We start from the raw sequence: 15,927 nt of genomic DNA on the forward strand, positions 1-15,927 counted from the left end.
TGGGCCAAGTCTCTGTTCTCCAGGAGGTTGCGTCCTATCAGGGCAACTCAGGCAAATGCACAAACACTAGAGTGTCAGAGAGTGACAGTGCTTTTGCTCTGTGTGGCCACTTTTTACTGTTTTAAGTTATTACTTATTTATTTATTTATTTTATTTTTTAGAGATTGGGGGGGTCTCGCTATGTTGCCCAGGCTAGTCTTGAACTCCTGGCTTCAAGGGATCCTCCTGCTTCAGCCTCCCAAAGTCCTGGGATTGCAGGTGTGAGCCACCGGACCCAACTGACTTTTTAAAAGCTAAATTTTAAACTTAAAGAAAAGTTGCATGAGAAATACAAGTGGCCCCCGTGTCCCCTTCACCCAGGTTCACTAGCTGTGTCAAGCCCCCCATCCCCTCCTCTCGCTAGGTGTCGTTTTCCTGAACCATCTGAGAGTAGGTTGGAGGCTGTGTGCCCCCTTACATCCAAATACTTAGTGGGTGTTTTCCAGAAATGAGGACATTTTCTTACATAACCACAATGCTGTTATCGAAATGAGGAAATTTGACATTGACATAATACTGTGATCTAAGCTGGCATTTTCCTATAAATCAAAATATGCAAGGCACACATGCAATTTAAAATTTTTTAGTGGCTGCATTAATACAAGTAACAAGAAATTGGTGAAATTATTTTTAATAATGTATTTCATTTGACCTCATATATCAAAAATAGGATCATTTCAAGTGTTATTGATGAGTTTTTTTTTTTTTTTTTTTTTTTTTTTGAGATGGAGTCTTGCTCTGTCACCCGGGCTGGAGTGCAGTGGCCGGATCTCAGCTCACTGCAAGCTCCGCCTCCCGGGTTTACACCATTCTCCTGCCTCCGCCTCCCGAGTAGCTGGGACTACAGGCGCCCGCCACCTCGCCCGGCTAGTTTTTTGTATTTTTTTAGTAGAGACGGGGTTTCACCGTGTTAGCCAGAATGGTCTCGATCTCCTGACCTCGTGATCCGCCCGTCTCGGCCTCCCAAAGTGCTGGGATTACAGGCTTGAGCCATCGCGCCCGGCCAGAAATATGGAATGTATTTTACACTTGCATCCCAATTTGGACTTGCCCCATGTCAAGGGCAGGATGGACAGCCACGTGTGCTGAGTGGCTGTCGTGGACAGAGTGGGTAGCACAGTGCATGTTCAAGTTCAGAAGTGCTTTTGAGAAAGTGCAGGAGCATAAATGGATGGAGGGTGGATGGAGTGGGTGTGGGCGACGGTGCTGCCACCAGAGGAAGTGACAGCTGAACTGAGATCTGACTGAAGGGCTGAAGTCTGGTGGATGAAGATGCGAGAGAAGACTGGTCTTAGGCAGAGGGAGCAGCGATGCAGAGGGCCTGGGGCAGGAGTGAGTGTGCTTAGGAACTGCAGGGAGGCCCTGGGCACAGGAAGGTGAGGCAGGGCTGAGTAGAGTGGATGCAGGGGCTAGATAAGGACAATGAATCCTATTGGTAGGTTAGACTAGAAAGGGTCACAGATTTTCAGCAGGGGCATGATATATTCTGTTCTTTTTTTGATTTCATAACTTTCAGAAACAATTTTTGTGTTTTAGAGACTGGGTTTCACCATGTTCCCCAGGCTGGTCTCGAACTCCTGGGCTCAAGTGATCCTCCCACCTCGGCCTCCCAAAGTGCTGGGATTACAGGTGTCAGCCATAATGCCTGGCCTCTGTTCTTTTGTAAAACTCCATCTGGCTGTGGCTAATACATTGGTGTGGGTAGGGAGGCAGAGTCGGAGCAGAGAGGCCCGTTAGGAGGTCGCTGCAGCTACCTGGGTGAGAGATGGGGGTGGTTTCGACCCGGGAGGTGGTAGCGCCCGTGGGGAGAAATAACTGGATCTTGGTAGCCTTCGGCAGGGCCTGGCTCTGGCCGCCGGGTTTGGGTGTCCCCTCTCACCCTGTCTGTCCCCTGCAGGTCCATGAAGCTAATGTACAAGGAGCCAGGGGTGTTTGAAGGCATCCCTACCTATCGCTTCGTGGCTCCCAAAACCCTGTTTGCCAATGGGTCCATCTACCCACCCAACCAAGGCTTCTGCCCGTGCCTGGAGTCTGGAATTCAGAACGTCAGCACCTGCAGGTTCAGTACGTGCTGTCCCCTGTGCTGGGATGGCGGGAGGGTGCGAGGGTGGGGCCAGCTGAGGGTTTATCTGCCCCCTGCTGTCTGCTGAATCTCTGGCCTCTGTACTCTTGATAATCCCATTAGGCTGAAGATAACGAGGCTGCAGGAAGATGATTTGAAAAGGAAGAAATGCCAGGTCTATTAGTTGCTACCACAATAAATTGCCATGAACTTCATGGCTTAGAACAACACACACTGGTTATCTTGCAGTTCTGTAGTTCAGAAGTCCACGTGGCTCTCACTGCACTCAGATCAAGGAGGCTGTGTTCCTTCTGGAGGCTCTAGGAGAATCTTCATCAGCCTTTTCTGGCTTCTAGAGGCCTCTCTGTGTTTCTTGGCTCCTGGGCCCTTCTTCCACCTTTGAGGCCAGCAACACAGCATCCTTCTGATCCACTCTATCCTCAAATCTCTTCCTCTGCTCCCTCTTCTGCCCCCTCTTCCAGTTCTAAGGACCCTTAAGACCACACCGTGCTCTCCTGGATACCGCAGGACAATCTCCCCATCTTGTTTATGTATTTATTTTTTTTGAGACAGACTCTCACTCTGTCACCCAGGTTGGATGCAGTGGTGCCATTTCAGCTCACTGCAACCTCCTCCTCCCAGGCTCAAGTGATCCTCCCACCTCAGCCTCCCGAGTATCTGGGACCACAGGTGTGCGTCACCACAGCTGGCTAATTTTTTGTATTTTTGGTAGAAACGGGGTTTCACCATGTTGCCCAGGCTGGTCTTGAACTCCTGACCTCAAGTGATCCGCCTGCCTTGGCCTCCCAAAGTGCTGGGATTACAGGTGTGAGCCACTGCGCCTGGCCTATTTTTATTTTTTGAGACAAGGTATCACTCTGTAGCCTGGAGCTGGAGTACAGTGGTGCGATTATAGCTCACTGCGGCCTTGACCTCATGGGCTCAAGCAATCCTCCTGCCTCAGCCTCCCGAGTAACTGGGACCGCAGGGGTGGGCCACGATACCTAGCTCATTTTATTTTTGTAAACTCTTTGTAGCGATGTTGTCTCACCATGCTGCCCAGGCTGGTTTCAAACACCTGGCCTCAAGTGAGCCACCTGCCTCTGCCTGTTAAAGCAGTGGGATTACAGGTGTGAACTACTGTGTCTGGCCCAATTTCTGAACCTTCAAGGCAGCTGCTGAGCAGGCCCAGTGCCCCTTTGCCCTGTGACCTGGCATAGCCATGGGTTCTGGGGCTAGGGCATGGACGTGTCTAGGGGGCTGTTCCTCTGCCCTCCCACACCGTGATTTGGAACTTGAGAGTGAGGCTTGGTAGGAAGGACCCTTCACCCATTCTGAGATGAAAAGAGGCTGGCGAGGGTCTGTGTGTTACATAACATCCTCTTGTTCCGCGGTGTGGGCGGCTAGGCAGATGTGATGATTGCTGCTAGAGTCGTGTCCCCTGACATTGTTGTTGTGTCTCAATTGTGTGCCAGTCCCTGAGGCACCCCCGCCTCAAGTTGCTCAATTTGGACCCTCGGGTGTTAGTTTGATTCCCTGTCCTCACCCGGCTCTTCCAGTGTCAACAAGCCCAGATGGCTTTACCTCCAGGTTGAGTCCTCACTCCTTCCTCTCTCTCGCCACCCACCCCAACCCCCCGCCTCATTATCCAGCCCACGGACACGTCCTTCCTGGTGATCCAGTCCTTTCAGTAGCTCATCCCTCAACGCAGCATTGCCGCCATACCATCCCTCCCCTAGACCATCCAGTGTGGTCACTGCTGGCCTCTTGCGGCTGTTTAAATTGAAATTGATTTAAACAAAATCAAATTAAAAGGCAGTTCCTTGGTTGCAGTGGCCGGAAGTTAAATGCTCATATGCTATGTGTGTCTAGCAGCTAGTGTCTTGGATAGCACAGATAGAGAACATTTCCATCATCATAGGAAGTTCTGTAGCACTCCCAACAGCAGCCAAGTGATCTTTTAACAATGCCGGCCGGGTATGGTGGCTCACATCCGTAATCACAACCATGTGAGAGGCCAGGTGGGAGGATCACTTCAGGCCAAGAGTTCAAGACCAGCCTGGGCGATACAGCAAGACCTCTTTCTAAAAAAAAAAAAAAAAATTAGGCATAGTGGTGCATGCCTGTAGTCCTAGTTACGTGGAAGGCTGGGGTGGAAGGATGGCCTAAGCCCAAAGGTCGAGGCGGCAGTGAGCTGTGATCACCCCACTGCACTCCAGCCTGGGCAACAGAGCAAGACCCATCTCAAAAAAAAAAAAAAATGGAGATTGCCACTGTACTCTCAAAATGTCTGGCAGCTCTGTCTGTATTCATAGTGAAGTCCAAACTCCTCCCATGGCCCTGGGCCCTGCAGGATCCAGCCCCTACCGACCTCTCTGAAGCATCCAGCCCCCGCTGGCCTCTCTGACTTCATTTCTCCCGACACGTCCCCTGTTCATTATTCTCCAGCCCTGATGGCTTCACCCTTTTTCTAAAATATACCAAGGTCAGTGCTGCCTCAGGGCCTTTGTGTGGGCTGCCGCGCCTGCTTGGAGAGCTCTTTATCTGGACTTCTGAGTGGCTCATCCCTCCCCTTCTTTGGTCTGCATGCAAATGCCACCTCCTCCAGGAGGCCTCCTCTGATTTCCTGTTCTAAAGTTGCCCCCTCTCCTGCCTGCTGCTCCCTATGGCTTCCTCTTGTCTTCTTGGTGCTCATTGCTCCCTGAAATCATGGACTGTGGGTTTTATCTTCTTCTTCATTGCCCTTTCCATTCACTGTCATCCCTGGAGTCAGGGCCCCAAGCTCCTCTTCTTGGTTTTGTTCTTAGCTTCTAGAGCTGTGCCCCGCATGTAACGGATACTCATACAGTATTTGAATATAGGGATGGTGAGTGTGTTCTGTACTTAGGAAATCGAGGCCTGAGGCTGGATGCGACCAAGGTCACAGGGTTGGTAGGACCGGAAGCGGCCCCTCTATTTGACTGTGTCTTGCCTTCTGGGAGCCTTTTTGGTTGAAGCCCCGTCCTCTAGCTGGAGACAGCGACTCGAAAGGACTGGTCTGCAGCGGGAGTCAGGAGGAGGGACTGTGAACAGACTGGATGTTTCCCCCATTTCAGGCAGAATGGAGCAGCCTGTGAGCAGATGGTTTGGAGCTGGGGCCGGGGCCGCCCGCCGCTGCCTCCTGTCCTGTCTGGCCCGCCTGGGTAGTGGCCTCTGCTTGCTTCATTCTTTGCTGGTATCAGCGGGGATTTCTGCTAGTAAGGTTGAGGATGTTACACACCCAGTAGGTGTGCTACAGCAACTGTTGCAGTGGCAGATGCTGGACTCCACTTGATTTAGAACAAAAGGGTACTTCTTGGTTTGCGTAATGAAAAACTCCAGGGCAGATCCCTGTATTAGGCACAAATCCAGAACTTAGATGTTGCCTGGAAGCTACCTCTGCCAAGTCCCAGCTCAGTTTTCTGCTGGACTGGCTTTGCTGCCAAGCAGGCTTTCCCTCCTGGCTACCTGTGGAGGCTCCAGGCTCACCTCCGCCCAGCTCCAAGTCCTGCAGAAAGGGGGCCATCTGTGTTTCCTTCACTCCAGCAGAAGTTCCAGGTTTTGCTCTAATTGGTCTGCCTGGCACCCATGCCCAGCTGTAAACCAATCACGGTAGCTGAGGTGGACTATGCTGATTGGCCAGGCTTGTGTCACATGATCAGCTGGCTCCTGGGTGAGCTGGCCCCACTCGAAGCACAAGGCTGAAAGTAGGGAAGGTCTAAGTAGGGGTGTAGGTACCAGGAGAAGGGAGAGAAATGACATGTCATCCCCTCCAAGGGCTTGGGACGAGGTGTGCCCTGCCTTCTCTTTCAAAAGCACAAGGGAATTTTAAAATACTTAAGTAAAGTTTTTTCTTTTCTTTATTTATATTTTTGAGATAGGGTTTCACTCTGTTGCCCAGGCTCAAGTGCAGTAGTGCAATCACAGCTCACAGCAGCCTTGACCTCCTGGGCACAAATGATTCTCTGACCTCAGCCTCCCAGGTAGCTGGGAGCACAGGTGCACACCACCACACCTGGCTAATTTATCTTATCTTATTTTGAAATTGTTTTGTAGAGATGGGGTTGTGCCGTCTTGCCTGGGCTTCGTTTTTGCTTCTAAATAAAATATACATAGATACAAATAAGTTCCCAGGTGACTCATGCAGTTTTGGGGGTTTTTTGCTTTGTTTTTTTTTTGAGACAGGGTATCACTGTCGCCCAGGCTGGAGTGCAGTGGTGCCATCACGGCTCACAGCAGCCTGACCTCCGTCACTCAATTGATCCTCTTACTTCAGCCTCCCGCGTAGCTGGGACTACAGGTGGTTGCTACCATGCCCAGCTGATTTTTAAATTTTCTTTAGAGGCGGGGTCTCACCATATTGCCCAGGCTAGTCTTGAAGTCCTGGACTCAGGCGATCCTGCCACCCAAAGTGCTGAGATTACAGGCATGAACTGCTGCGCCTGGCTGGCGTGTGCAGTCTGAAACTTCCCAAAGCGAATGCACCACGTGGCCAGCACCCTGACCGAGAAACAGACATGACGCCCTGGATGCCCCTCGCGGTCCTCCCACCGCCCTGGCGTCCAGCCCCAGAGCTCAGCTGGTTTGCATCTTCCTGTGAATAGCCCATAAAACTAGATTCCTTTCCCTCCTTTTCTGGCCTGTGCACCCCTTAGCACCCTGGTGCGATTTGTCTGTGACGTTGTGGGTGGTTGCAGCTCCTCCTCTTCATTGCTGTGTGGTATTCCATCGTGGGCATTCGTGGTGCACACGTGTCATTTGGGGCACCTGTGTCTGTGTTTCTGTGGCATGTTATCTAAAGAGTAAAGGTACCCATACCTTTGCCTTTCTGGGCCTTGAAATCTGTTGGACTCAGGCAACTCCCTCATCTCAAACCTCCTTGTTGTGTGAGGGCGTCCGATTTGCCTCATAAGCCAACTAATTATCATCCGTGGCAATCCTGAGCAATTATGTCTGGCTAGGTATGCCATAAAGCTATAAATTAATTACCACTTATTGCTGGGAAGATCTCTCTCGGTGTGTTTGGTAATAAAATTGGAAGAAACACGTGCGTGGGTCCATGCAGGCTCAGCCTCTGAAATAAGGGCGGGGGCTGACAAGTTGCCTCATCCCACCTCAGTCTCCACCTGGGGCTGTGGGTAGGCCAGGGCTTGTTTGAGATTCCTCCAGAGTCTGGCTCCGTGGCTGCCTCCTCCACGGAGGAGGCATGAGAAGCGCGTTTTCCAAATTGTGGAAGACACTGTCCCTGCGGGTGCTTGGGATGGCTTCAGCAGGTCCAAGGAGGTGAGAGAGAGCTTCTGGGTCCATCCTCTTTTCCTCCTTGCCATCACGTGCAGGAGAAGGTCTCTGTTGATGCTGAGGACTTGAAGAGCCTTCTACACTCATCAATCTTTTTTATTTTTTCTTTTAACAGAAAAAGAGCAGGGCTCCCAGTTAAAGCCTCGTGCAGTAACAGGTTCTAGTTAGAACTTACAACATCATTATTTTTCACAGTGTTTATTCAAATATGTCCCTTTTTTCTTTTCTTTTTTTTTGAGACACAGTCTTGCTCTGTCGCTGAGGCTGGATTGCATTGGTGCGATCTTGGCTTACTGCAACCTCTGAAGACTATCGTCCAGGCTGGAGTGCAGTGATGCGATCTCAGCTCACTGCAGCCTCCACAACCTCTGCCTCCCGGGTTCAAGCAATTCTCCTGCCTCAGCCTCCCGAGTAGCTGGGATTACAGGCCCATACCATGCTCGGCTAATTTTTGTATTTTTAGTAGAGACAGGGGTCTCACCATGTTGCCCAGGCTGGTCTTGAACTTCTGACCTCAAGTGATCTGCCTGCCTCGGCCTCCCAAAGTGCTGGGATTACAGGTGTAAGCCACAGTGCCTGGCCCAAATATGTACTTTCTAATTGCGACAAGTGTTTGCACAGCTGTAAAGCTTCCCTTTAAAATACAGAGATTTGGCCGGGCGCGGTGGCTCAAGCCTGTAATCCCAGCACTTTGGGAGGCCGAGGAGGGCGGATCACGAGGTCAGGAGATCGAGACCATCCTGGCTAACACGGTGAAATCCCGTCTCTACTAAAAATACAAAAAACTAGCCAGGCGAGGTGGCGGCGCCTGTAGTCCCAGCTACTCGGGAGGCTGAGGCAGGAGAATGGCATAAACCCGGGAGGCGGAGCTTGCAGTGAGCTGAGATCCGGCCACTGCACTCCAGCCTGGGCAACAGAGCGAGACTCCGTCTCAAAAAACAAAACAAAACAAAACAGAGATTTAAGGAAGGTGCTGGCAGTTGTTTCAGAGCAGCACATTATATAACAGTGCAGGGGGCATTCAGATGTGATGAAATTGAAAGGTATTGGGATGAATGATGCTTGAGAAACCTTAAGGGCAGGGATGCACAAGGACTGAGAAAGAGGAAGCCTGACATCGATAATCCCAGCTTTTATTTCAAACCAGTGCCTGACTTTGCTAAGAAAAGCAGAGATAGTAGAGATGGGGTTTCACCATGTTGGCCAGGCTGGTCTCAAACTCCTGACCTCATGATCGGCCCGCCTCGGCCTCCCAAAGTGTTGGGATTACAGACATGAGCCACTGCACCTGGTCTTTTTTTTTTGGAATGAAGTTTTGCTCTTGTTGCCCAGGCTGGTGCGCAAGGCGCGATCTCGGCTCACTGCAACCTCTGCCTCCTGCGTTCAAGCGATTCTCCTGCCTCAGCCTCCCAAGTAGCTGAGATTTCAGGCGCCCACCACCACGCCTGGTTAATTTTTGTATATTTAGTAGAGATGGGGTTTCACCATGTTGACCAGGCTGGTCTTGAACTTCTGACCTCAGGTGATCCACCCACCTCGGCCTCCCAAAGTGCCGGGATTACAGGCGTGAGCCACCATGCCCGGCCTCTGATTCGGGTTTTTTTTTGTTTTGTTTTCCTTTCTTATTGAGGCAAAATTCTTGTAACATAAAATTAACTATTTTAAAGTGAACGATTCGGTGGCATTTAGCAGGGTCACAGGGTTGTGCAGCCATCACCTGTATCTCGTTCCAAAACATTTCTGTCACCCTAAAAGGTGACCCAGACTCCTCAGAAGTTACTCCCTGCCCCCTCCCCAGCCCCTGGTCACCACCCGTCGGCTCTGTCAGTGGATTAGCACCATCTGGATCCTCGCGAGCTTTTTAAAAATATATATATTTTTTCTTTTGAGACAGGATCTTGCTCTGTTGCCCAGGCTGGAGTGCAGTGGCACGGTCATGGCTCACTGGAGCCTCAACCTCCGAGGCAGAAGCGATTCTCCTGCCTCAGCCTCCTGAGTAGCTGGGACTACATGCATGTGCCACCATGCCCAGCTAATTTTTTTTTTTTTTTTGGTAGAGATGGGGTCTTGCCATATTGCCCAGGCTGGTCTTCAATTCCTGGGTAAAAGTGATCTGCCTGCTGAGGCCTCCCAAAGTGTTGGGATTACAGGCATAAGCCATGGCACCTGGCCCTTGTGAGCTTTTGAGAGAGGCCCGCTTGCTGTTCCTTGTTAACTTGTCCTTCAGGCCTGTTGTCCATTGTCCGGAGGGTGAGCTAGTGTTTGCCTGGTTTGGTTGGTCAGTGGTGAGGTTGAGCTCATGTTTGTAGCAGGTGTGTCTACAGGACACGCTCCTGTGGACGCAGGGAGACCTGACCACCTGAGCTCTGATTGTTGCTGTGTGGCCTGCAAGGGCCAGTGTGGGCTCCTTGACTTGTGCTCGAGACTCCCCTCCCCACACCCAAGTTCAAATCTGGCATTGCCTTGTCCATCCCTGCCTCCCTAACACCCTCGTGCACCATGCATTTCCCCCTCCCTGCACTTGCTTCTGCCTTCCCTTCCAGCTGGAATGTGCTTCCTGGGCCTCCTTCACCTGGCTCCTGTTAAGAGGCCTCTTCCTTCCTTTGGTCTCTCCTGTCAGAATCACTGGCTCCTACCTCACCCCTTCTCTGGCACAGAGCTTGTCCCTCATGGTAGGGCCTGGGGCTTTTTACAGAATGGAGGAAGGGATCCTCTCTGTCTGGTTATCTTGTCATTGCCACGGGGGTGCTCTGCAGACCACAGCTCTGTGCAGACCTATGGCCTGGCAGGACCTGCCAATGCACTGCCCTTGTCTGATGTCCCCTCCCCACCCCTCTGTCTTCTAGGTGCCCCCTTGTTTCTCTCCCATCCTCACTTCCTCAACGCCGACCCGGTCCTGGCAGAAGCGGTGACTGGCCTGCACCCTAACCAGGAGGCACACTCCTTGTTCCTGGACATCCACCCGGTGAGCCCCTGCCATCCTCTGTGGGGGGTGGGCAATTCCTGGTCGGAGCACACCTGGCTGCCTCCTCTCTTCCCAAGCACAGAGCTGCTGTGGGCTGGGGTGGTGGGAAGCCTGGCTTCTAGAATCTCGAGCCACCAAAGTTCCTTCCTTCACCCCGACTCCATAGTTCATGGGTTTTATGATCCCTGTACTGGGTTCTATAAATGGGTTCTATAAATGGGCCCTAAGACAGTAAATTAATTAGAACTTATCAGCTGGGGTGTCTCCTACATGTGAGCTGGAGGCAGCCCTCTGGATGTGTCAAGATACTGTAAAGATCTTCAGGTACCAAGAAGAGCCTGGAATATCTTGCAGATAAATCACACAGAGAATTTGTCCCGTGTGAAGTTCTGTCTACAAGCAGGGAGCTGGACATGTGGCCCTCCCGAGGACATGCCTTCAGCTCTGTAGCCTCTTCTCTTGGCGCCTCCGTTCTCTGTAAAATATGCCCAGTTGGGCTTGGTGGCTGCTACCATTGATTCAGAAATCTGTGGTTTTCTGTTTCCTGAGTGGGCACTTGAGGTCTCTCCCATGGGCCTTTAACAAAATTATTATTATTATTATTTTTGAGACAGGGTCTCACTCAATTGCCCAGGCTGGAGTGTAGTGGCATGATCATGGCTCACTGCAGCCTCAGCCTCCCTGGGTTCAGGTGATCCTCCCACCTCAGCCTCCCTAGTAGCCCGGACTACAGACGTGTGCCACCATACCTGGCTAATTTTTGTATTTTTTGTAGAGATGTGGTTTCGCCTTGTTGCCCAGTCTGGTCTTGAACTCTTGGGCTCAAGCAATCCTCCTGTCTCGGCCACCCAAAATACTGGGATTATAGGCATGAGCCACCGTACCCAGCCAAAATTAGTTTTCTAACTTGAAAAAGAAAAGCTGTCTATTTTTGAGGTGTACAACATGATGTTATGATATATGCATATAACTTGTGGAATGCCTAAAGCCAATTAACATATGTATTACCTCACATACTGATCATGTATTAGTGGTAAGAACATTTAAAATCTACGGTCAGCAACTTTCAAGTATACAAAACATTGCTATTCACTATAGTCACTGTGTTGTATTGTATAGTACAATACACTGACTGTTGCTGTATTGTCCAGCAGATCTCCTAAAGTTATTCCTCCTGTCTAACTGAAATTTTGTATCGTTTGACGGACTTCCCCCTCCCTGCCTTCCCAGCCCCTGCTAGCCAGTATTCTACCCTCTCTTCCATGAATTCAACTTTTTTTTTTTTGAGATGGAGTTTCACTCTGGTTACCCAGACTGGAGTGCAGTGGCACGATCTCAGCTCGCTGCATCCTCCGCCTTCCGGGTTCAAGCAATTCTCCTGCCTCAGCCTCCTGAGTAGCTGGGACTACAGACACACACCACCACACCTGGCTAATTTTTGTATTTTTAGTAGAGACAGGGTTTTGCCATGTTGGCCAGGCTGGTCTTGAACTCGTGACCTCAGGTGATCCACCCGCCTTGGACTCCCAGATTGCTGGGAATATAGGCGTGAGCCACTGCGCTTGGCCTGAGTTCAACTTTTTAAGATTCCACATACAAGTGAGATCATGCAGTATTTGCCTTTCTGTGCCTGGCCTATGTTACTTAGCATAGTGTCCCCCAAGTTCATCGTGTTGTCACAAATGACAGGATTTCCCTGTTTTTATTTATTTATTTATTTATTTTTTTGAGGCAGAGTCTTGCTCTGTCACCCAGGCTGGAGTGCAGTGGCAAGATCTTGGCTCCCTGCAACCTCCGCCTCCTGGGTTCAAGTGAGTCTCCTGCCTCAGCCTCCAGAGTAGCTGGTATTAAAGGCACGCACCACCATGCCTAGCTAATTTTTGTATTTTTAGTAGAGATGGGATTTCACCATCTTGGCCAAGCTGGTCTCGAACTCCTGGCCTCAAGTGATCCGCCCACCTCGGCCTCCCACAGTGCTGGGATTACAGGCGTGAGCCACTGCGCCCGGCCAGATTTCCCTCTTTTTAAACGCTGAATAGTATCCCACTGTGTGTGCACCACGTTTGCGGTGCCCATTCATTCACTGATGGACACTTCGCTTGATTCTGTATCTTGGCTGCAGTGTACACGGGAGTGCCCCTGTCTCTTTGACACACTGATTTCATTTCCTCTGGGCAGATGCTGGGCAGTGGATCACTGATCCGATGGTAGTTCAGGTTTTCATTGTCTGAGGAAGCTCCATGCGTTTGCCACAGTGCTGCTCACCTCAGGCCCTTCCCGAAGCTCTGCGGCAGATGCTGTTCTGCACCATTTTCCTTTGTCCTCCCAGGCCTCCTTAGCCACTGACTAGACCCTCTCGGCCCCGGCCGCAGGCCTGTCTCTGCCTTCCGTCTTTTAGTTAATTCCTCCTCCGGCCTCTCTTGCTCTGCTGGCTTCCGGAGAATTCCGCCATGCACACCATCTCCTGTGTACTCTCACTGGTCGCTTTCCTTTCAGGGCAGGGATTTTCTTTTCTCCCCCTCACATCAAGAAAGAGGGGGTTAAGTTTGGAAGCCCAGAGAGAGGTACAGAGCTGTTTTGCCGCAGCCACTTTAGCTGCTGCCTCCAACTCTACCTCCAGATCAGCTTGAGGCCGACAGGGAGAGGAAGTGGCCTTTATTTCTTTGTTTTTTGAGCTGGGCACATTGGGGAGGGGATCGTGAGATCAACTTGCTGCCTGTTGGCCATTAGCCTTGAAAACCAAATGCGTGTTGGAAGCTGCTTCCGTGTGGCCACTTTTCTGCTCCTAAAACTGGGGGAGGGCGTGGGGACAGGGGACGCAACAGGACGCTGCTATAGTGGTATCACAGCTAAGACTTATTATAACGACAGAATTCAAAGCAAAATTAGCAAAGGGAAAAAGCACCTTGGGTGAAGTCGGGGGAGGTCAGGCTGGGGCTTCCAGAGTCCTCTTCCAGGGGAGTCCTACAGGATGCACTTAATGTCTTCAGCAATGAGTTATGACAACATGTAGGAGATGTTGTCTAGCAGGGAAGCTCATTAGAAATTCAGTGCCCACAGTTTTTGCTAGGGGCCAATCACATGGGCACCTCTGCCTGGCAGGTACCAAAATTCTAGACTCTGGGAAGGAAAGCAGGTGCTGAGCAAGAACCATACTGTTTGTCCAGATAACTTCGGCCCAGTGAACTACTCTCATCAGTTAGGGGATGGTGGGAACCCTCCTGAAATCCGGGTTCCCAGATGCCAGCAGAGTCCCTCAGGAGAGCAGCTTCAGGCCTGCGGTGTGAACTCTGTTCTACTCATGGGTGAACTCACGCCCATCCCACCAGGCTCTCACTCTCAAGGGCAAGTGCTCCCCAGTTGTGGGCATAAGTGAGGCCTTTGTTGAGCTCTTCTTTACCACAGGGGCCTGGAAGGGCCTCAGCATCCTGGGCCATAATGAAGAGAACATCCTTTCCTTACAGTGTATGTGATAATAACCCAGGCATTTATGGCCCCGAGTGTGGCTATCTTGCATACCTTACTTTTGCTCTTGCAAATATTCTGTCAGGTGGGGAGAGTTCCCTCTGTTTTACAGATGAGGAAGCAACTCTCAGTTAAGAAGAACCAAATGCAGTTCTCTGACCTCAAATCTAGTTTTATTTCCACTATCATTTCCTGACTTCATTCTGGAACCACCTTCCTGCTGTTTTTGATGACATATGTGTGTCACTTCTGTTATTTGCTTAAAAAAAAAGTCTCATAAAAAAAGAGCTGAGTGTAGTGGCTCATGGCTGTAATTCCAGTGCTTTGGGAGGCGAAGCAGGAAGATCACTTAAGGCTAGTTTGAGACCAGCCTGGGCAACCTAGTAAAACTCTGTCTCTACAAAACTAATAATGATAAATAGGCTGGGCACTGTGGCTCACGCCTGTAATCCCGCCTTGGGAGGCCAAGGTGGGCAGATCGCTTGTGGCCAGGAGTTTGAGACCAGCCTGGTCAACATGGTGAAACCCTGTCTTTACTAAAAATACAAACATTAGCCGAGTGTGGTGGTGCACACCTGTAGTCCCAGCTACTGGGGAGGCTGAGGCAGGGCAATGGCTTGAACTCAGGAGGCAGAGGTTGCCTGCACTCCAGCCTAGATGACTGAGACTCTGTCTTAAAAACAAACAAAAATAAAAATAAATTTCTGCACAAGGGAAGGTTTTTATTGCTACCTCAAATAGGAAATTACAAAATTCTCCAAAGAAAGAACACAACTATAAAAATGAACAAGGAAAAAATATTAGGCTCTATGTAAAATATTGTTGTCTGCCAGCAGGGGTGAACCTGGGGCCACCTCTCAGCACCGTTGTTAAAAGTGGAGATTTTGTGTAGGTGTATTAGAGGGGCATTAAAGACCATGCGAACACCTGACTGAGACTACTCTTGGAAATGATCCAGAGGAGTTGGGAGTGAATTGAGAAGGGATTCTTGTCCATTTCATTGAATGTGGAGCTTGAGAGGGAGCCTGGACAAATTACCATTCTGCACTTTGGGAAACACCGTCTTAGCAGGACAGGTGAAAGTGATTAGGTTTTTTCCACCCTGGGACAGGCTTGCTTTATAGAAGGGACCTCTTGGGTTATGTCTTGAGGCTGTAGACATAACCGTGTGGGAAGCACTTGTTTCCCTATAAGGGGTTAGAACCAGGAGAGGAGATCCCAGTGCACCTGCCCAGCATTTCTAGAACCATGGATCCTCCCCCAGCCTTTGGCTTGTTTTAGGTCAGATACAAGCAAGCTCCACTGGGCAGTTAGTTGGGACGCCCACCCTCTTGACTGAGACCAGGGGGAGGAGGGCTTGGTGGTGTCCCTGGAGCTGGGGGTGGCCAGTCTCCTCACTGTGTTTGTTGCCGCAGGTCACAGGAATCCCCATGAACTGCTCTGTGAAACTGCAGCTGAGTCTCTACATGAAATCTATTGCAGGCATTGGGTGAGTGTGGACTGGGAGCTGGGGCTGCATTGCTCATTGAGAGATGAGGGGCTCAGTGCTCCAGTGGTCCCAGACTCCAGTGATGTACCCCAGGAACCAGGGCATGGGGAGGGGAGAGGGTCCTATTGAGGATGGAATCCACTCCCTGCTGATCTTCTCCCTGAGGGGTCTTGGTTTTGAGCCAGGTCCTGACCTGCATCCTGATATTCCTTCCCCAGAAGGCCACTTTTCTTTCCCTTTTTTGTTTTTTTTGTTTTTGTTTTTAGATGGAGTCTCGCTCTTGTTGCCCAGGCTGGAGTGCAAGGGTGGGATATTGGCTCACCACAACCTCCACCTCCCAGGTTCAAGCGATTCTCCTAACTCAGCCTCCTGAGTAGCTGGGATTACAGGCATGCGCCACCACGCCTGGCTAATTTTGTGTTTTTAGTAGAGACGAGGTTTCACCATGTTGGTCAGGCTGGTCTCAAACTCCCGGCCTCAAGTGATCCGCCCACCTGGGCCTCCCAAAGTGCTGCGATTACAGGCGTGAGCCACCGCGCCCAGCCTCCACTTTTCTTTCTTAACATTCACCCCCTCCCTGCCAATTAGCCA

General features: G+C 50.7%; 1 protein-coding gene across 6 annotated transcripts in view; it reads left to right on the forward strand.

The window, feature by feature from the left end:
• SCARB1 (scavenger receptor class B member 1) overlaps window positions 1–15,927 on the forward strand; it is a 113,540-nt gene that overhangs the window by 81,167 nt on the left and 16,446 nt on the right. For all 6 annotated transcript variants that reach the window (XM_010368420.2, XM_030938758.1, XM_010368418.2 and 3 more), the window contains 3 exons: window positions 1,937–2,103; window positions 10,264–10,382; window positions 15,263–15,336. In XM_010368420.2, coding sequence (XP_010366722.2) covers window positions 1,937–2,103; window positions 10,264–10,382; window positions 15,263–15,336 — 360 coding nt within the window. The remainder of the gene's footprint in view (window positions 1–1,936; window positions 2,104–10,263; window positions 10,383–15,262; window positions 15,337–15,927) is intronic.

This window comes from Rhinopithecus roxellana, chromosome 10 (assembly GCF_007565055.1).
Source record: "Rhinopithecus roxellana isolate Shanxi Qingling chromosome 10, ASM756505v1, whole genome shotgun sequence".
NCBI classification, from domain to species: Eukaryota; Metazoa; Chordata; class Mammalia; order Primates; family Cercopithecidae; genus Rhinopithecus; species Rhinopithecus roxellana.